The sequence below is a fragment of the Squalius cephalus genome, assembly GCF_949319135.1.
Source record: "Squalius cephalus genome assembly, chromosome: 8".
In the NCBI taxonomy this organism is placed as follows: Eukaryota; Metazoa; Chordata; class Actinopteri; order Cypriniformes; family Leuciscidae; genus Squalius; species Squalius cephalus.
Window position 1 is genome coordinate 31,624,263 of NC_137129.1, and position 22,291 is coordinate 31,646,553.

A 22,291-nucleotide genomic window follows, 5' to 3' on the forward strand; every position below is an offset into this window, starting at 1 on the left:
GCGGATAATTAAAAACTACCTGATAACGCTCATCTTCATGTGTTTTTACAACTTGATCCTGACACAGAGTAACCACATCACATTAACTTTGAACAATATACAATTACTTTCTAATTTAAATCAACAACTTCAAAACAAAGTAAAATACTTGTCCAAATTGAAATTTCTATAAAATAAATGTATCACAATGTGCATGCACATTTAAGCCAATCAAGAATTTGGAGAGGACACAATCTGAAATGATCTTGTTCTGTGTTTTGAAGTCTCGAGACCACCTCTACTGGACAACACAATTGTTTCGCATGCCCAGGTTAGTTCAAATAAGTGTAACGTATATGGAAAAAAAATTATTTGATCATTTCTGAGGACAAGCTATAGTTTCAGCACATTCAGAGAAAGCTTTCCCTCTGTTTACATAATAGTGCGCATAGAGAAACAGGAAGTGCCCTGAGTGACCTATAACAGCTGATTTAAAGCTATTTTTATCTACTTTTAAACAAAGCATTCAGGCCATAGGTTTATCAGATCTCAAAGTGTGATGTATGTAAGATGTATTCCTTACACTGAAAGCATTTCGAGAACATCCAAGAGAAGAGCATCTTATAGGCTATATTGAGGTAATCTCAGGTCCTCTTCCATCAGGGACATGTATGGTGACTTCTCTGCGGTTTGCCTCAAGCGTCTGTTTAAGACATGGAGAGGAAGTCACTATTTCGGAGAGTTTACACAGATGGAGCCCACTCTTCAGTCAACACTCACATAAAAATTGAGCTAAAGACTTGTTTTTTCTTTTCATTTCAGTGTACACAGATGCTTATGGCGACATAGAGGTGCCACAGTTTATGAACAAGCAAATGTATACAGGGAGTTAGGCTCAGTCATAAAATACTGAGCCTATTATTATTTTCATGTAAAGACACCTTAAATCATAACAAATCTTGATTATCATTCAAATCAGTTTTTTCTGTGTGACCACATTTGTAACAGGATAGTTGTTTACAAGCCAGTTTAGATCTCATTACAGCAATCAGACAGATCTTTTACTGTACTGTTCAAGTCAGTGTGACTTTTGTTATTCATTCTGCCATTAAATTAATGTTAGACTTTGCATTTCTGTTGCTTAAGTGAGCGTCTTATGGTTTACTGAACTTTTGTCTGTGGTTTTACAGCATAATGCTGGGAAACTCACATAAGAGATGACTCATAAACCAGGCATACACGTCCGCTAGTCACTGTCTGTTTACTTCTGACAGCTCTTTACAATCGTTAACTGTAAATGTCACATGTATCTGTGATCTAAGGCCAGTGGCATGCAAGAGATTGTGCCATTAATTTCTTTTACTTTGTCAAGACAGCAACAATCATGGCCCCCGAGCACCTTTAGATTATGCATTCAGAGGACTATTCAATGGCAACAGGCTTAAGTCAAAGCCACTAGATGATGAATGATCATGCTAACCTGGTTTTGCATCTCTCTCAGCATGTTCAGGGAAACAGCTTCCTAATCGTTATCTTGTCCCCAGCCTCCAACTGAGAGAGTAATTTTGGACATGGAAGGTTAGATGTCCTCCCATATGCTCCTTTATTGAGCTGTCAGTGAGGTTTGACTTACAGTTTTGTCACAGTGTCGAATACATCCGAACTCAGCTTAACAAAAAAACACACGTCACACTTAACATTACTGTTACAATTGGTAATTTCCACATTGTTAATTTTTTGCTATTATAACCAATCTTATACTGGCCAATTTTTCTCCGTCTGGATCTATAAAATGAACAAATTTCATACATACACCCAATCAAATGACCTGAATATTACAATATGTTTTCAATTTCCAGAATTCAATTTTATTTTTATATTTTTGTTTATATATTAAAGTTAAAAATGGTGTAGTGTGGGCAGTGTCCTTGGCAGATTTGAACTTTGGAATAAAGAGTTTAAAATTATTTATAAAAAATAAATTATAAATAAAAAAAGCAGTGAAGCTTTTTTGTTTCAAAGCATTAATTTTTAAAACACTTCTGTCTGCCGAATCAGAAACAGTGTAGTGTAACCAACATGAAGGAAGCCATTTTGTTGTCATGTGACAAGAAATCAACAAACCAGTAAACTTTATCACAGACCCTGTAGACTCTTATAACTGTTTCAAGGTCAGTAAGTTTTTAAATATATTCTTTTTTTTAATGATTACATATGATATATGTAAAAATAAATATATTTTTTTACCTTGACAATATGGTTAAAAACCTTTTAAAACGAAATTCTGATGTGTATACATATTTGTTTATATTTTATTCCATTACTTTTTACATGATGTTTAACCACAATTATATAAAAAAAAGTTGAACATGGTAATAAAATATAATAATACTAATAATATAATAAATAAAATAATATAATAAAAAAGAAAGTAAAAAATAAAATAATAAAGTGAATTAAAAAGTACATTTCTATCAACTTGCCAAATTGTATTTGTAATTTGATTTTTAAAAGATTTCTCAGTTTCATCATCTCTGACATCCTTATTTCTCATTGACCTTAATATGTGTTGCAAAGACACATGTAAAATGGCTATGAACTTCAGTCTTAACACTGAGAAGTCATATGCAGTGTTTTACTTTTCTAATATATTCCCCATCAGGACCATCAGGCAACTGCTTCACATTGATCTGCCGACTAATGCACAGATATTATATTTGTATAAAATACGCCCTGTAATCTCAATAGTATATTTCTAAATCCACAGACTCCAACATTAGTTTTACCCTTGGATTAGATTTCACATCCTATGTCAGAAGATACTTCCTGTGAAGCGTTCAGAGAATCTGAGCTGATGGAGATTAAACTCATTCGTTACATGCTTTTCCTCTATAGCATGCCAATAAATGCTAATAGCAGGGTCTGTTCTTTTTCAGGTCATAAATGTAAGAGAATTACTTTGCGCCTGAAGTCTTCCCTCTGCCATCTCAGACTGCACACACTCACAGCCAGTAATTAACTACTGTTTTTACTGGCTTTACTCTTGTTTTTGCTCGTTATTCCCTCGAGAACATAGAATACATAATATCCTGTTTGTGCCTAAAATTTGCTGTCTTTCATAAAAATAGTCGGTTGTCATGGCGACTAGGGTTAACAGAACTGAAACATCTTCTTTGCACGGTTGTTTACAAAGCAAAAACTTTGTGTACGTATTCAGCGAAGCGCTTTTGCAGAAGTGTTTGTAAATGACCGTAAGTACGGGGGTGAAATCCCTACATGTGGTTGCATATCAAGGCACACAAAGCAGCGAGAGTACTGATTTCCATGCTGCTTTGTTGAGGATATAGAGAAAAAGTACAACATTTTTTTTTTTTTTTGGACAGTCGGATACCAGACTGTACCACGGTATCGCCAAGGGACTCGTATCTCACGGCTAAAAACGTTTATTTCGCCTTAGATGTATCAGGTCCAACTGGCCCCACAATAGACCCTGACTCACCCCTCATACATTGAGATTCAGTTTCTTTTCCCAGCTCAAGTCTCTCCCGCTCGTGTCAATCACAGGCTTTATTGGTGGAAGCGGACCTGACACCCCGGACCTCATGTGAAACCATGGTCGACAGGAGGCAATAAGCCGGAGAATAGCAGCCATCTCAAAGTAGTCCTCCATTTAGCAAGTGCTTTTTTTTTGCTCTCTTTGCTCCAGTCCTGCATTAAAGATAGAGAAGAGAAATCAATAGAGGTTCACAGCATTAGATAAAAGTCGCGGACTTGAGAAGCAGCCGCGTTAGATGTGGTAAATTAAACCAATCAGAAATTTCCAGAGGCCCTCGGCACACAGAACAGTGCTATCTCACATCTGTCCATCTCACTGCCCCGTCTCTGCTTTGTTTGTTCTTCATGTAGTTTCGCCCTGACACTTCATTTGTTGATCTATCTGAGATGATGTGCTTTATACTCAGAGTCAAACCCTCTTCATCGTGTTTAGAGTAGGGAAAGATGTTTTTTAGCAGTGGGATATGTTGTTGGTTAAAAAGCTACATTCGGGGCTTAAAGGAACATAGAAATAGCATGGACCATGAAAAGATTCTAAACATGATTTCGTTTTAATGGACAGAAAATGATAAATCTCAACAAACACACAGACTTGGACAAATTGGACAAAACTCTTGAGTTATAATCTGAGATTACCAGGTGAGACGGTGATGTACAGTAGGAAAATCTCTATCTGTGATGATTCATTTAAATCAGGCTTGTCTCATTCTTGTGAAAGCAGATGGGGAATGTGAAGAAAAACAGCACGAAAAATAAAACAAAAACACAATTAACAACAGCACAGGCAAAAAAATTCCCTGTGGGAAACAAACATTAAGGGTTTCATATGCAGAATTTTAAATATTTTGTCCTTCTAGGCGCTCGTCTTCATCTGATCATTTTGTTTCATTTTGAAAAGCCCATTCCTAATCCTACATGGCACGGATAACAGAAAAGCCAGGATAACAGCAGCCGTTTTAAAGACTTCCCTTGGGGGTGGATTTTGACAATTCCCACCACTTTGTAATTTTATTGATAATGAAGAGGATGGCGAGGAAGGGACTTTTGATTTTTGCCAGAAAAGCTAGTTAAGGACAATCAATAGTACATCATTGGGAGAGTTTTGTGATAAAAGCCCTCGGTTACCCTGGCAATCCATCACTTGGCCATACAGATAGGTCAAACGAAATTATATTGCGCTTATCTCTCTACACCAGAAGAGTAACAGAGACGCCGATCAATAGGCTTATATATTGTTCTACTTGTGTTGTAATGGAAATGATGTATCGCTGATTTAGAGCCCTTTGGCCGCTATACACCAGCGATACTGGTCAGATGTGAATGCTGTCTGATCCCATGAGAGCAGCTCAATATCATGATAGACACATAACTGAAGTTTTCCTGTGTTAAATTTATAAGGTGCTACACCACAGATCAAAAAATAAGTGCTATATCCTTTTTTTGTCGTTCCTTTTAAATTCAGTAGGCTATCATAACAGATGTGAAGTTATGCGAAAGGTTAACAGGAAAAAGAGCAGGTTGAATAGGGGTCCATTATTCTGTGATATCCTAGTGGTCGCCTAATGCAATAAGCTTACACAGAACAGCCCTTCTGCATTTCTCCAGGACTTTTTCAGCTCAATATCAGCGAACACTCGTTTCAGTGCAGCTCCTACATCAAGACATCCACCTTATGGGACTCTGGAATCTGCAAGAAAGCGCATAGTTTTGAATTGGATGAACTATTTGGAGGATGCGTCCTCGGTAGGAGTGAGAAGCAGACGGAGAACAGAGAACAGAACGAACAGTGTTTGTTGTCAATAGCCTACTTAATAAACAGTATGCGAATCATTCGATAACAGTCTGCGAATCATTCGATAACGTTCTCGACGTCCCCTCAGTAGGCTAACTTTCTGGATTTTCCGCGCGCGTTGTTCGTCTCGCGCAACCGAATTCTTTTTTTTTTTCCTAATACAAAAACTTAAAAAAAAGAAACGTGGAAAGTAAAAACAACAACAACAACAACAAAAACAGTGTTTCTGTGTGGTATGTAAATGTATAGGAAGCCATAAATGCTGGCAGTTACTTTTGTTTTGCGACTAGACGTACCGTCCCATACAGATTCTAACGGAAAGCGCTGGAGCAGCATACTGTTGCTATGGTGACCTCCTCAGGCGAACGAGACGTTAGCGATTGTCTAGTGCACTCTAATCTAACTTTTGTGGTTAATGAAACATTGTTTGAAAGAATATATACATTTAAAAACCCTCAACATTTTGTTTTGATGTTGACTCTGGGGGTTTAAGCTTTAATTGCACTCCCAGAACCCCTCAAATAAAAAACCAACCAAAAGCAATTATTATAATATATTCGCCCGTCAGAGCAAACTTATCTTGCATATAAAAAATTAAACAACTTATTTAAGTGAGGAATATGCTTAAACTAGAATCAATACACGCTGAAAGAGTCTGAGAGGTGCTTGACTGTTATTCATACTGTCATTTATTTGAAAAGAAGGCGTGTGAGCGTGACAAGACTGGTTTTCCGTACTTACGGTGATGTTTAACAAACTACGGATGGACTTTACGCCATGTGAAGTGCCACCAGAGCTGTAGACGCACTTGTTTGCGTCCAGTTTGTGGTCCTACGTGAACAGAGAGCAAAAGGGGGAAAAGTGAGGAAGTGAAACGGGCTAATTACTCAGTCCATCCCTCATTTCCATATCCAGAGAGAGTGTCTACTGGCGCGCGGCCAATCCCTCATGCAGCGCAACGTAATACATGACCCTCTATCATTATAACGCCGACATGCGCAATCTGCACAACGGTAACAACATCTAATATCTCTTATTCACTGACCCCGGGACTGTACGGGACTGCCAGCGTCCGATGTTTCTGCAGATCGGAGCGCCGACGCGAAGCGCAGAGACATGTCCCGAAGAAAGCAAGCGAAACCTCAGCATCTCAGGTCGGACGAAGAAGGAACACAGTCGGACAAAAGTCCGGATAACGGTATGTGAATTGAAATACGAATCTTTTATTCGGCTCTTTAGATACAAACAAGTTTCTTTTGTCAGAATTTCGCGATGTTATATTGTTAATTTTGAGTAGTGCTGAAGACACGATAGATAGAACATAGGCTATTACATAGAATGAACAATTTGAGAGAATCGGGGAATATAAAAAGAACTTGATTTAGCAAGCATGTAAGTTTAAACGATGCTGTGTTCAGTTCAAGTAGACTATACGGAACTCAAGACAAAGTTTACACCCTTAAAAATAACGTTCTTCGATGGTTGCTACGTTCAGCAAAGAGTCTTTTTAATATAAAAAGTTAGGTTTCTTCTTTAAAACACCGGTGCGTTTTCTAAAGAACCAGAGAATAAAAAGTTACTTGTGGTTGTCTTATGGCATGATTGTAAAATTCTATTCGAACCTTTATTTTTTATTAGTGTTTCATAAATCACAAGTTAAGTGTGTTTATATAGTAGCCTACATGAAACCTACAAATATGTGCTTTCGGAAATTTCGTGTCAAACGTTGATTATGTGTCATTTGACAAAAATGCCGAACACTTTTTTTCCCCCCACTAAATAATGCAGTCGTAATTTCTAGTCTTTCCAGTCTTCTATCTGCTAAATAACAATTTCTGTTAAATTCATTAGAAATAATCAAACATTTATGGACATAAAATGCTCTCATTATTTTTTATTCAATTTGCTTAAACTGGTCACGTATCTTATAGGCCCTATATTTATTTATTTTTGCATTTCGTGTAGACTTTCAAAAATAGTTTGATTTAACATGATTTAAAATGAATTATTAATTATAATCAGTAACGGTAGATTAGAGTTGTGCATCTAGGCTATTTGTGCTTTTGATAAAGCTCCAAAATAAAAGATCTGCAAACCATACAAAAGTGTCCCATTGCAAGACCCAAACAAAACCTTCAACATTCGTCTGTTTGCGTGAGAATAATTCCTTTTGTCATGGTAATGAAGTTACTTATGAAAAAGCCTCACACTTGGTCTGGTGTCGAAGTTGTGTCTTTATTTAAATCGCGTTAAAGTATTTACTGCAACACAAAGATCGAACTAAAAGAACTGAATCAGGGTATGGGTTGAAATCAGACAGTGAAAAAGACGTTTATTGTTCTTCAGATCAGTTTTAATCAGACGAATCCATTATAATCAGGCCTAATCTGTTAGAAGAGTAAAGAATTTGAAGTGAAAACCTGATGCAACAATATTGATGTAGAAATAATTAGCATAATGTTTAAATCTTGATTCTTGATCATTTAGCCTACACACATATATTTAAACTGTGGGCTAGTTTTCTTTATTATTTTTTTTTTTAACAAGTTAATAAAAAATCTCTCCTTTAGTCAATAAGCAGATAATTGCATATTGGAGTTTTTTTAAACTTTGAACAAATTAATTATTTTTTCAGAACATAAAACATCTGTTGTATGTATTCTGAAATTTACTAAAATTAATGTACAGTAAGTGCAGAAATTTCAGAACAAGCTCAAACACACGTGGGCATTTCAATACATATTATTATCATTCAAAAAATATTATTAACAAACTTAAGTAACTTATGGCCAAACTTTCACCATCTGCAATTAGTTAAAAGACTAATTGGCATACATACATTTTTTCATTTCCACTTAAATTAATATTAAATTATGTTATATTCTAAATTAATTTAAAAATAAAAATAAATAAATCATGATGATTTGACTTCAGAGTGTTATCCATGTATGCAATAGGTACTTTTCTTTCATTTTGTCGACGCCAACACAATTGACTTTCGTGTTTGCCCTTGTACGTCTTTCAGTTCTCCATTCATCAGGCCTCTACAGTAACAATTGTCTAATAGCATTTAGCTTTCTTCTTTTGGGGTCTGAGAAATATATTTTAAAACTCTTATGTTCTAACCTTTGTCTGTCTCATGTCGAAATGATCCAGCTAGCTACAAAACCACGGTTACCAACTGAGCACCCTAGGAATCTCCCAAGTTTTTTCATCTTTGTAGAGGCAGATGCAGTAGGGCCCCACAAATGCCTTTTTTCTGATTGCTTTTTTTTTTTTTAAATATATCTCATGATCACAGTTTTGTCCGTCTTTTCACAGGGGTTTCGCCATAGTATATATTTTTTCTTTGTAAATCTATTTGGACTATTCAGTGAATGCTAATATATGTGAACTAATATATGAACATTTTAAGATGATTTGTGGCATGGCCTTAAGTTAATTGGTCGCCTCACTAGATCAGTTTCAGTTAGCTCTCACCTTTCGGTGTTAAGAGTTTTTCAGACCACCCACACAGTTACTGGAATTAGACAAGCAAATGACCCACATTGTAACTCCTCTGAGGAAGGCTCACAAAAACTGAGAAGATACGCAAACAACACCTGACCACAAAATTATTTGAGATATTCTGTCATCCTCTCATCACTCATTTCATTTCTTGCTGTCACTTTTCCAGAAATTTTTTATCCAATATTATTCTTAAACGCTGATGTCATAAACATTCAGTGTGGCTATATCAAGGCGATTACGATGGTAATCATACAGCGAATACACCTATACAATCTACCATGGCATCTTTTATATATATATAAAAAAAAACTATAAAAAGATAAAGAAAAAAAAAAACACACAAATAGAAACAGTCTGAAAATATAGAAAGATTTCTGTTTAGACTCACACACTTTGCCATCTCACTAAACTAAACATCTTTTATGTGTAAAACTATTTCTGTTTATATTTTCCTCAGAATATTTCTGCATAAATTTCTCAAAAACAACCCCTTAAATGCTCACCAGTGAACCAATGACCTAAAACAGTTTAAGATCTTATCTGAACTTGATGTAACCTAGGTATTTTATGTGCTGTCTTAATTCAAATATCAGAACAAAAAATTTAATTTAAAAACAAATATAATATTTTTGGCTCCCATGATCATTACACTTTGATTTTTTAACAACTTTTTTAAGTTGTATATTCTTGCTCATTATTGATACTTTACACTTTATAATATTCTTGTCGTTATATATTTTAGCTTAACAGATTTATTAAGATAGAACTGCAGGCATTGACTTCTAGTGAAAGGACAGATTTTTTTTCTTCTCATTTTGACAGTTTTTTTTTTCTTCTTTTTTTTAAATGACCAAAAATGGCATGATTTAAAACAGTTTGAAGTTAATTGTCCATGTTCACACTTTTAAAGCTGAAACCATTTTTCAAGGTTGTACATCTTTAGCAGTGAGAGATAAATGTTTCACTCAACAATGTCAAGTGGAGGAATTAGTTCTTCAAATTCATCAGGAAATAAGAGTGTTTGATAGCAATGGAGAGTTCAGATTAGTCAATCAAAGACTCAATTTGCCCTCAACTGACAGTGCAGCTGTGAATTGTATAAAAACATTGGAAATCAATATCCCCTATAGAATTTCATTAAGCTCCCGTATATTCAATAGATAGGTCGCATAATTTGATGGATTGTGCAAAGAAAATTATCGTCTGAGTCTTTGGAGCATGAGCACAAAGAGGCTGGCTTTCAGTAATTGGTAAAGTGGTACAATTGATTTAGTTTATCTATATTGTTCACTCCTCCAAGAATAGCTGTGAAAAATCTATCATCTCAGAAATTTCTATTCACACGCTTTCTCTCTATGTCTTTATCTCCCAGCACTTCGCTTGAGGGGAGGCGATGAGGAGGACAGCGGCACAGAGAGCCGCAGCGGGGGTGAAGAGACACACGTGTGTGAGAGGTGCTGTGCTGAATTCTTCAAGTGGTCCGAAATGCTGGAGCACCAACAGAAGTGCACGGAAGACCCCCCTGTGCTGATAGTAAAAGAGAATGAAGAGAAGGCCATTTGCCGGGAATCACCAACAGAGTCCCTTTTGAGTGCCCACAGTGACTCAGCAGAAATGGAGGCCAGCGAGCTCAACTCCGAGCTGGCTGAGAAAGTCGACGAGATGCCTGAGGAAACCCATATCATCGACCTGGATGAACAAATGGATATAAGTTTGCCTGAGCATAAAACATCAAACCTCAGCCCTCTACAACTTGACAATGAAAACCCCACCTCTTCTCCTGCACCACCTACAACCAATCATTATGACATGCCCAGCACCAATGTGACCCTGGAGATTCTTCACAGCACCCGAGTGGCCGTTGCTCAGTTTTCCCAGAGCATTCACTGTGCAGGGTCCGCAGGCAAGCTGAACTCAGCTGCGATACCCATGATTCTGGAGCAGTTGATGGCGCTGCAGCAGCAACAGGTTCAGCAATTGCAGCTCATTGAGCAGATCCGCAGCCAGGTCGCTGTAATGAATAGGCAGCCTACGCAAGCCGCCCTTAATCCTGCCTCAAAAAGCCTGCCCTCTGACTCGAACACTTACAATTTCCAGGGCATCGCTCCACCCCCTGTACTTCCATTATCTGGGGTCATGCCCTCTGCAGTGAATGGGCATGCCTCTGTATCCCAGGCGTCTATGCTTTCGAGACCACCGTTGCTGTCTTCCCAGCCAAGCAGTGGACAAATCGGCTCCAGAGCATTAGAGAGTGCCACTGCTTCCTTAACAAGCTCCAGCCCTCATCTCTTCAGCTACAGCGGGGCTTCCCCGCTCTTACCCACTTGTAGTGGATCGCTCTCTAACGTTAGTAACACCCAGTCCGTAAGCACTCCCAGTCCACTATCAGCTTGCCAGAGTAGCCTCCTTAGCCCTTCTGCCAACCTACCATTACTACCTCAAAGCCCTCCCAACGGAGTCATATTTCCCAATCCACTGGCCAGCATTGCAGCCACTGCCAGTGCATTAGACCCACTAGCTGCTATGATGAAGCACCGTAAGGGCAAACTGCCCGGCGTCTCCATTTTTGACAACAAGCCCAATTCTGAGGACCCATTCTTTAAGCACAAGTGTAGGTTCTGCGCTAAAGTGTTTGGCAGCGACAGCGCCTTACAGATCCATTTGCGCTCACACACAGGTGAGAGGCCCTTCAAATGCAACATTTGTGGCAACCGTTTCTCAACAAAGGGAAACCTCAAAGTCCACTTCCAAAGGCACAAGGAGAAGTACCCTCATGTCCAGATGAACCCGTACCCAGTCCCAGAGTATCTTGACAATATCCCTACCAGTTCTGGGATTCCATATGGGATGTCTTTTCCTCCAGAGAAGGCAGGACCTACTTGGTTAGACAGCAAACCTGTTCTTCCAACTGTGCCATCCTCAATGGGTCTGCAGTTGCCGCCCACAGTACCAATTATTGAAAGCTTAAGTGATTCATTTACAAGCACACCCTCTGAAAGATCTCCACATAGGCCATCACCAGCCAGAGGTGAACTTGCCCCATCGTCACCCAATCCCACCGGCACTGAGACAGATATGTCTACCATTGCGGCCTCCCCTAAATCAATCAGAGAAGAAGAGATCACACACAGCTTCAATACAGAGGAAGTGCACCTGCCATCAAACAGTATGACTAGAAATGGTAACAACCCCAACAGCCTGCTTTCACAATCCATGTCAACAGAAACACCTGTTAAGGGGAATGTATCAGAGTCCACTGATGTTCCTTCAGCTGTTAATAAGTCACCCTCTCCTCCACTCATCTCGGATCAGTTCAGGGCCAAGTTCCCATTTGGTGGTCTCCAAGACTCTATGCAAACATCTGAGACATCGAAGCTCCAACAGCTTGTGGAAAACATTGACAAGAAGATGATGGATCCCAATCAGTGTGTAATCTGCCACCGCGTGCTTAGCTGTCAGAGCGCGCTGAAGATGCACTACCGCATCCATACAGGGGAGAGGCCATTTAAATGCAAGGTTTGTGGACGAGCATTCACCACAAAGGGTAACTTGAAGACTCACTTTGGTGTCCACCGTGCAAAGCCTCCTCTTCGGATTCAACATTCATGCCCGATCTGTCAGAAAAAATTCACAAATGCTGTTGTGTTACAGCAGCACATACGCATGCACATGGGTGGGCAGATTCCAAACACTCCTTTGGCAGAAACCATCTACGAGAAAGACACAGATATGGAGAGTTTCGACAGCATGAGCACTTATGATGACGACTGTCTTGATGATATTTCATTTGAAGAAGAAGCGGATGTTGTGGAGAACAGTGAAAACACCCTGAGCTCTTTTTCAGACAGTCCACCACCTATCTCTTCTCTGTCAACCAGCGTATCAGAATCTCAAAATGTAAGGAGTGACTCATCCATCAGTCTCAGCCAATCAAATGGAAAAAAGATGGTAAAGTACGGACCTATGGATAATGATCTTCATGCTCTGGGCTTGATCACCACTGGTGAGATGGAGAACCATAGTATGGGAACTAGATTAATGCCACATTCATCTAGTTCTATTCACATTCCACCCTATCTCAACAGTCAACCTGAAGGCCAACATGAGCACCCAGTCTCTCTGAACCTCTCCTCTAAAATCCCTGAGGAAACAGCTATAGTAAAATCGGAAACAACAGATTGTCCTGCAGCAAACGCAGTCAACGGGGTGACTCTTAATCAAACAGGAATACAGCCTATCCAGTCTACAGTAAAGAAAGAAAACCCTTTCAACGTGCAATGTTTCAGCAAGGAACATGGTAAGCTTAAACTGCTACTGTATATGATAGCCATAAAACACCCTTAAAAATAGATTTGTTCAATGAGTTTAATTAAACTGAGGAAAGCTTTTCCGCACAATTATTTTAGCTTAGCACAACAAGACAAGAATAACTGAAATAAGCACAAATGTCAGGGCATGTCAAAACACCTCTAGGGCCCAGACAATACCTTAGACCCCAGAGGGTTAAAACAAATAGTTTTGTTGAACAAATCTAAATTTAGGTTCTTGTGTTAGATAAATTCTAGCTACCATTAATGCATGTTAGCATACTAAATATATATGTATTATTATATGTAATGCATGGAATGATCAAATAAGAAAAGATTTGTCTCAGTACTGTCAGTACTGACTGAAACAACACACACCATAGTCGTCATGTAGCCCACAACCTAAGCACAAGCTACACTCTTCAGCACATAAGTAACCACAAACTATAACATAACATTAAACACTAATAGGTATTTCCCTTTACTCATAAACATCAAATAACTCTTAGATACCATTTACTCTCCTAATGCAGTCTATGTAAAGCATGTTGGGATTAAGAAGTCCACTGTCCAGTTAATAATGTCAACAAAAAGGATTTATGCAGTCTCAACACAAAGGATTAAGTTAACGTCTGTTTTACAAATGTAAGTGATTTGAACGGAATGAAATTAAGTTGTGGCAAAATGTTCAAGAATTGTTTAACTTGGGCTTATTTTTAAGTAAACTGAACCTTGAATTTTTTTTTTCTTTAGTGTAAATTTAATTACTTAAATGGTGAAGTAAATGTTTTTTTTGAAAATCCTACCCTAGCTAAATATGCATAGACAACTGTAAGTAAGCCGTATTCAGTTCACCTGAAATGTGTAAACACTGTGGTGCTACACATTGCCCAGCACCGCAATATAGCTCAGTTAATGGTTCGAGTTTGGGGCTGGACTGGTCTGTTTGTTTAAGTAATGGAGGACAGGGGAGTGTTTGTAGAAAATGAAAAAAAAAAAAAATTAATATATTTAAATGATATTATATTTTTGCAATTCTGTTTGGCTTTGCAAAGCCAGAAATGACACATTTCCCCTTAAACACTTAATGCATAGTTTTGCAGTATTTGTTTATTTGATTTCAGTGTTAATTTTATTCTTATTTTTTATTTTTATTCTCAGAAAATGCTCAAAGGTTTACTGATCAGGATACAAAAAATTCGCCGACTGCAGTGAAACTGGAGAGTGCTTGCAGTAGACCATACATGCTAAAAGAAGGGCCTTTCCCTGCATTTGGCCTGCAGTCTCCCACCTCACGCTCTGAGGTGATGATACCGGGCGTCACCACACTCACTGGACCACCCCCTCCCCGACGGACCCCTAAGCAACACAACTGCAGTGCATGTGGGAAGAACTTCTCTTCTGCCAGCGCCTTGCAGATCCACGAGCGCACACACACAGGCGAAAAACCTTTCGGCTGCTCTGTCTGCGGTCGAGCGTTCACAACCAAGGGTAATCTCAAGGTATGTGATCATTATTGATTATGTTATTTCAGATATTCACTTATTCACAAGTATTAATTATTATATAATAGTGAACAGGTTATATGAAACAGATGCACTTTTCAAATCAGTTTTTATTTTATAATTTTCATGTAATGCTTACCAGTGTTGTGCGTTGCTCCCAACATGTCAAAAGCTGTTGTGCACGTTTCCTTTCAGTCCTCCACCATTCTGTCCATTAAAGGCAAAAATAAATAAATAATAATAAAAAAACAACAACAATGCAAATACACATGGCGGTCATCACAACATCATGGTGGTCATTTTTTTTTATAATCATTCTTTACAGATTAATACACACATCTACTACAAAGTGCGTACAAATATTTGTCATTGATTTCTCTTTAATTTCTGTTTGTCAACAGGTGCACATGGGCACCCATATGTGGAATAACACTCCTGCCCGTAGAGGTAGACGACTGTCTGTGGAAAACCCAATTGCCCTTCTGGGCGGTGACGCCCTGAAATTCAGCGAAGCGTTTCAGAAGGATTTAGCAGCGCGGGCCATGAATGTGGACCAAAACTTCTGGAGCCGATATGCAGCAGCTATTACGAATGGCTTAGCAATGAGGAACAATGAAATATCCGTCATTCAGAGTGGAGGAGTCCCCCAGCTTCCTGCCATTACTGTGCCCACGGACAAGGCTAGCACTGGAAACAGCCCACCAATCACAGCCATGGAAAAAACAGGCTTAGAAAGGGGTACTGGACAACACTTCTCCATGATGATTGAGGACAAAAAAGACATCGGAATCAATTAAAGTAAAAATGACATATTCTTTCTCCTTGCATAAGGAACATTGAAAATACACGTGTCTTGATTTTTGAAAATCTGAATAAACTCTTTAGAATGTGCTTGATTCATGTGGGAAAAGATTCTTTATCTTATACTATAATGGCAATTGTTTTATTTTATTTTATTGTTTAAACTGAGGCCACGGTTAGTTTTTCAATTATGTCCACTGACTGAAACCTTACACTTGATTCAAGGGCATTGCTTTGAGATAAAATGATTATTTTATGTTGTAAATATGTATTTTATTTTATTTTATTTTATTTGTTTTGTTTTATCCTCTGATTTTGCTGTCAGACATTGCTCAATTCATGGGAAAGGGAACATGTTTGCATATATAATAGAAACTTTTCATTCCCACACTGTGGTCTTAATATAGCTACAGCTGAAAGTGTGTAACTTAAATCCCGAGCAAAAGATAAAGAGACATTTCAGAGTTTTTGAAAAGAGATGTATTCTTCTTTGACATCCCACTGCTTTGCTGCTATGCATTAGATGCAAACCATTTATTTTCATGCAAATTAAGTACACCACCATGAAAGCTAGTGTCATTTTAGCTGCCATCAACAATCAAACGTTTCATCTTATACCAGCCTATGTTATTATGTTATTAATTCTGATTTATGCTATTTTCTGCCTTATTTACTTTTACATGCAAAATGAATTAGCGGGCCAACATGAGACTATGAAGTATAATATGAGTGCTAATAAAGATCTTGCATTAAAAACACCTTTACACTTCAGTTTAAAGTATAGTTATCAGGCCTTGTGATGCATCCGAACGTGTTGCGGGACTATTATATTTCAAAATTTAGAAGTGTTTTCCTATTAAGAACAAACTAAATAAATGTTTCCAGAAACATTTTTGAACACGGGAAAAGAAGAAAAAAGTGAAACAATATACTTGTCTGTAATGGTAGCTTATGTCTTATTTACTAAGCGTGTCATGTCAGGTCATTTTAGTGTTTTTTTATTTTATTTTATGTTATTTTATTTTGTAGTGCTATTTTCCTTAAATAATATATTGTTTAGTGATGGGAGAAAAACATAAAAAATATGAATGAGCAGTTTTTTTTTCATAAAATAGGTAATGGTGAAAAGGGACGGGGTATTTGATGTGTCCTCTGCATGAAAAAGAGACACTATTTTTGTACTCAGATATGTTATAATGAATAAAAAGTACACCAGGTTTTCTTTTCTGTCTGAACATCAGTATTTTTTCATGGAACAACTGAGGTGGTCTCTCAAACACACTGACTGAACTGGATTTATTTCTAAGATGCAATATTGCTGCCACCCTCAATAAATAAATCTCAAACAAAATATTTTGTTTGTGTCATCTTTTTATTGTGAGAGCATATTTTAGAGTATATGGGAAAAGGCTTCACTCTCTGTCTCTTTCTGTCTCTCTGTGTGTGTCTGTGTTGAGACAAACTTTAGGCAGACATTGTTATTAATAGTGTTATTTAAAAAAAAAAAATCATTAATGAAATAATTATATTAGCCTACTGTTATTTAAATGCAAAATCTTGGTATCATTTGCGAAGCCAAACCTCAAAAACAGCAAGACAACAATGGTAATATGCCTAGTGTGAAATAACCAAAGATAGTCAATTAATTCAACCAAGTTAGATATTAAAATACACTTAAATAAAAATAAAATACCTTCAAAACCAGATTTCCAGATTACAGCAGATATTTCCCTCACTTTGTTCCGGACATGACGACATTCATACGTAGCCAAGTAAAGATGGCAGACAGCATCCTTTTGAATCCTGTACGGACGAATTCGAAAAAAACTGCGTATTATAATGCTGGCAGACCTGCCAGGTATGTATACGGTTGGATATTGATCTTAAACACCTCTTTTTTAACACAAGACTGTCAGTTGAGTTGTTATAATAATGTATGTTTTGATATTGGGTTTGTTTATACCACGGTTCCGGGGTTGAGTGCTAACGGGCTAACAGTCTAGTGGCAGTGTAAATTCAGCAGCGCGAGCTGTCAGTGTCAGATTACAGCTGATAGGACACGAGAGGATACAAGACTCCCCGAGAGATGCATGTGGTGATTAAGATGTGATATAATCATGTGAGATATTTGTCATTCCGGTTCCTTTTTATAAAACATCTTAGGTACAACATCCATTGAAGCGTAATCTGGCTATGAGCTATTCTGTGGTTGTTAGTACATTACATGTATGGAACATCTCATATAAATTGAAGCATATGTGGTATTTAATGAATGTACCTAAGGCTCAGAAGATGTTCTAAAAACATCTTCTGAGCCTTAGATACATTCATTAAACATCACAAGTAATGCCTCTTGTGCATTTGGTACATAAAACACAATTCACGGTAACGTACATTCATAGAACATATCATGAACTTTTGGTGACCATCATATGAGGCTTTGTTCCTTATATAGCATATCGCATACTGCATCTCATTTGCCTTAGGTATATGGATCACATCATGCCATGGTCTGCTGATGCCGATCTTGTCACGATATCTCTCTGCAAACTTTTGTCCCATGGTTTATGTGAGAAACAAATGTCTATCTGGTTTTCCTGAACCGCATAAATAGCCTAACAGCGTACAGGATCTGTATTTATGGCATCCAGCTGTTTGTCAAATACTGACAGTCTAAGGACCACTTGTGGCGTTGCTGCTTGAGAGTATGGACCTAAACCAAAGAGATTGCTTAATTTGATTTCATTGTTTGGGGTAATGCTATTGCGCACAATAACTTTGCGAATCGTTTTGTTTTATTGAGGAGGAAAGAGAAGAGTAGAAGAACTGACCACAGTTAGGAGAGATAAATTGGACCACCAGCTATGTTTGGCTCATACTTTGCTTATTCTGTTGTCTTTCTTGATCTATATGGCTGGTTAAGCAGATCTGATGGTGATCTGATTTCCTTTATCATACAATTGAATACAAATATCAATGGTGAGCCTGCAGGCTACAAATCTCTTACATCGGCCTCACTAGACTGTATCGATTCGGTTTATTATTACACCGGTCAGCTAACTTGGTTGTCTTATTTTATTACACCCATTTCTGCTTGACCACTGTCAAGACAGTTTAACCAAAAATTATTTTTAATGAACATCAAAAAGCTTAAATCCACTTAGACACATTTCAGAGTGATGTGCTTTTGTTGACATACCTCAAAAATAACTTGCCTACTGTGGCAGGAACCGATTAGCCTTTGTAGAGCTAATATTTGTCATTTCCCATTAGTTCATAGTGTCTTATAATGGTGAATCTCACGAAACTTGTCAAGAACACCCAAACTCAAAAGAAATGAGTTTTAATTATTATTAAATTATAAATTATTATACAGAGTTAGCTACAACTAAGCCATTTGTAGGTCAGTTGTTTGAGCATCCCGACCAGTCCGACTTTCTCATTTACCCTCATGTCGTTTCAAACCCATAAGACTTTTGTTCATCTTCGAAACACAAATGAAGATATTTTAATGGAACCTGAGAGATTTCGATCGCTTTATTAAAAGTCCATTCCCCCCAAACATTCACAATTCAGAAAGAAATAGTGATGTAAATCATATGAATCAAGCAGTTGCAATCCAAGTCTTCTCAAAATACACAATTGCTTGATATGATGAACATTTAATTTAGACCATTATTCACACATTGATCATGCATTGACCACATTAAAAATGGGAAACAGAAGGTCAAACATACTTAATGATTAAGATGGTAATATCTTTTTTCATCAGTCAGTGCTGTAATCTTCACTACAACATGTGAGCGTTCAGTGTTTTGCGAAGATTAAATATGATTCACACTAACTGATCTCTCAAATATTTCTGCCCTGTTCATTCTTTTAGAAGACTAGAGTTTGTAGGTTGTTAATATCTGCCATTGTAAGTGTATAATGCTTCTTTAATAATTTATCCAACTCGATATCACTGACTTAGGAGGGCCTGTTCAGTCAGCATGGTCTGAATCTGGTATGTTTTTATACTTATTTCAGTGTTCGACTGCAAAAGGCTGTCAGTGTTTACAGTGATCACAGAGGCCTAATTGCATGAATTAAGTCTATCCACGGACAACTCTAAAATGAAAAGGGAGCTTGCAGGTTTTGACGCTAATGCTAAAGTGGATCTGGTGCAGAAACGGCCAGGCTTTTGTGTGGGTGGAAGCTGATATCCTCTTGGGACGTCGGCTGTTTCAGAGTGTCACAATAGCATTCTGCTGATCTGGGTTTGAGACTCGTCTTGATAAATGAGGAACACAGTGTGAGAGAGGAACAGTTCCCTTAACTTCTGCATTGTTTTTTTTTTTTTCCACTCATTCATGTAGGCGCCTTTAAAAATGTCCTTATTTCATTGCATAATGTCTTTTTAGATTTGATAGGTTATAATGAAAGTAGGAATGTTTTTGTTGGATAACAATTTGACAAACAGTCTATTTATTACATTTGAGTCGTGACACCTTCATTTGATATAGTAATCCTATACTGTTTTTGTAGCTTAGCAGGTTATTTAGCTTTTTGTGAATTTATATAAAGGAGAAATGATCCTACACAATTTTTATAATTTATAGTTTTGGCAAAAAATGATGATGCCTAACTTGTCAGAGGTGTAATGCCATCCTTTTTTGTAACAATGTTTCAGGTATCAGATTGAAGACGAATCCTTAAACCTTGATGAGATGCCATTGATGATGTCAGAGGAAGCTTTCGAAAATGACGAAAGTGACTATCAGACTCTGCCCAGAGCCAGAGTGAATCAGAAACACAGAGGACTGGGCTGGTTCCTCTGTGGAGGATGGAAGGTCCTGTGCATCAGGTAACAGCCTACATGAGAGCTCACGTTAATATTTAAGCGTTAAGTTGCTTCTTTTAATATCTGAGGGCTCACAAATGATCTGGTTGTACGTAGTATTTGCTTCTCCAATGTAAACCACTTTTTAAATTTGACGCTGTGTCTCAAAAATGTGAGGCGCATGGTGAAAAATGCTGAAAAGACCAAAAATGAAAAAAAAAAACAGCACAGAAGGAATGTGAGAACCTGTTCTCTGTGAATACCCTCATATTTAAAAACTCGACTGCAAATTAGGGATGTCACGGTGAGGAATTTTTTACACCAGTATATAAACTTGCTACAACACCGGTATTACTGATAACACTGGTTAATGCGCACTCGCTTTTCTCTTTCGTTTTTAAATCGCGATCACGCATACTCAATATGGCCAATAATTTGTGGGCATAAGGGAGCCGCTATCAATATGGGGGTTATTGAAATAGTTTTTTTTTAATGCATGCTTGTTTTTCCTTTCACTTTTGAATTTGCGATGAAGTGCACTCTGTATATAGGGATTTCTGTTGTAAAAAAGTTTTTCATTTTGTTTTTAATTTTTCTATACAGCAGCTCTGAAGAAAACAGTGATGTAATCATCCAGCTCAGCTCAGTTCAGTTCTCATACAATGGTGTCAATGCAGGCAGATCAATAATATTGTTGAATATTAAGTGTCCCCAACTAAGCAAGCCAAATGCGACAAAGGCGACAGTGGCAAGATACCAAAACTACATCATGCGTTGTCAGTTGTCAGTGACGGCCAGGATCTATTGCGCACCAAATCCTCTGCCATCATCCTGTCAGTCATCTGTCCTTACTCTTGTCACGTGATAAGTGAAATCTGACTCCTGTTGCACTCTGCAGCTCGTGCTGTATATGGAGCAGAGCAGACACTTTCAGTTCATAATTTTAGCATCCGTTGTCCGACTGAACTAAATGGGTTTTTATTTCCATAAAAAATAAATAAAAAAAAGGACAGTGGGGGTGTTATCCTTATTAAAGTTTCAAAAAAGTTATTCAGTGAAGAGCATGGAGTGATTTCTTTGTATTTTGTAGTGTGATTAACATTAAAAACACAGACAGCAGCAGGAATATTAGGAATACAGGAATATTATTAGACACAGGAATATTATTTAAGACTAATGCATGAATCCAATATACTCATACATCATCCAATATACTCATACATCATTCAATACACGTTCTTTCTCCATAGCCATAACCAACTATGTTTATTTCATAGACAGTATAAGAAGTGGACAGAGCCATCTCATTGGAACTCAATTGAGACAAGTGAAGCCCATTTTTAGCGATTTTTTTAGGACTTCCGTTCCTGACGCGCAGACTCAAACCGACTCAAACAGAGCTTGACGACGTAGATGTGACGTGAGCAACCCGTCTGTCTTCTAGTGGCTGTGGCATGAGAAATCTGAATCATTCCCTTCCGAAACTTGCAGAGACGGAGAGTGTGAGTAGGAGGTGTCCATGAGCTAGGAGCAGGAGAAACTTTTGCTAGGTATTCTGATTAATTATTTTGTAATTTTGCCTCCACGTCTCCCCGATTGCCCGCGAGCTTCTCCTCCCGTCCATACGTTAATTTCTCTACTGTGCGACAGAGAGTCGCGTGGTTATGACGCAATCGTTAGCCTACTTTTACAAAAACTGCTTCTACGGGGCCATAACATAAGCTCAAAGGTAATGGAGCATTTTATACATTGTCGTGTTTCTTTAGAAATTAATAATGGACAAATGGAGTCTTCAAACGCCTCAGATGTAAAGTTATTCGCTGTCAAAGTGACGCCAAAATGAATGGGAGTCAATGGAATGCTAACAGCAGGTGAAGTTCTGCTACAAGATGGTGGCACGCGGCCGGCTTCAACTTCCGGTCGACTTCCTTCCTGCTTGGTTTATTTGGATACTCGCAAAGGCGGCCATTTTGTGAATTTTTCCGTTTTAGCGCAAAGAGACGTGAAAGAGAATTAACTT

The 22,291-nt window shown here is 37.8% G+C and overlaps 3 protein-coding genes and 1 long non-coding RNA gene across 5 annotated transcripts in view; 2 read left to right on the forward strand and 2 right to left on the reverse strand.

Annotated features, from left to right (window-relative positions):
- The window catches only part of LOC307162827 (riboflavin transporter 2-like), a 285,939-nt gene that overhangs the window by 130,587 nt on the left and 133,061 nt on the right, over window positions 1-22,291 (reverse strand). The gene's annotated exons all lie outside the window — the stretch shown is intronic.
- LOC307162500 lies at window positions 598-6,140 on the reverse strand. The gene is made up of 3 exons (XR_013821934.1): window positions 6,068-6,140; window positions 3,479-3,687; window positions 598-682 (listed from the first exon to the last, which is right to left on the reverse strand). It is a non-coding gene; the product is annotated as an uncharacterized lncRNA (long non-coding RNA).
- sall3b (spalt-like transcription factor 3b) lies at window positions 6,442-16,790 on the forward strand. The gene is made up of 4 exons (XM_079877862.1): window positions 6,442-6,524; window positions 10,209-13,133; window positions 14,305-14,645; window positions 15,050-16,790. Exons 1-4 carry the CDS (start codon window positions 6,443-6,445, stop codon window positions 15,443-15,445), a joined length of 3,744 nt encoding a protein of 1,247 aa, XP_079733988.1. The 5' UTR covers window position 6,442; the 3' UTR covers window positions 15,446-16,790.
- The window catches only part of atp9b (ATPase phospholipid transporting 9B), a 57,240-nt gene continuing 52,156 nt past the window's right edge, over window positions 17,208-22,291 (forward strand). For both annotated transcript variants that reach the window (XM_079877864.1, XM_079877865.1), the window contains exons 1-2: window positions 17,208-17,307; window positions 20,122-20,295. In XM_079877864.1, coding sequence (XP_079733990.1) covers window positions 17,228-17,307; window positions 20,122-20,295 — 254 coding nt within the window. In that variant the 5' untranslated portion in view covers window positions 17,208-17,227. The remainder of the gene's footprint in view (window positions 17,308-20,121; window positions 20,296-22,291) is intronic.

What these genes read in the sequence shown, in the direction of transcription:
- sall3b (XM_079877862.1), top strand. Translation starts at nt 6,443, where the DNA reads ATGTCCCGAAGAAAGCAAGCGAAACCTCAGCATCTCAGGTCGGACGAA. An exon ending in GGACAAAAGTCCGGATAACG is followed by an intron (nt 6,525 to 10,208) that starts GTATGTGAATTG and finishes TTTATCTCCCAG; the next exon opens with CACTTCGCTTGAGGGGAGGC. An exon ending in CAACCAAGGGTAATCTCAAG is followed by an intron (nt 14,646 to 15,049) that starts GTATGTGATCAT and finishes GTTTGTCAACAG; the next exon opens with GTGCACATGGGCACCCATAT.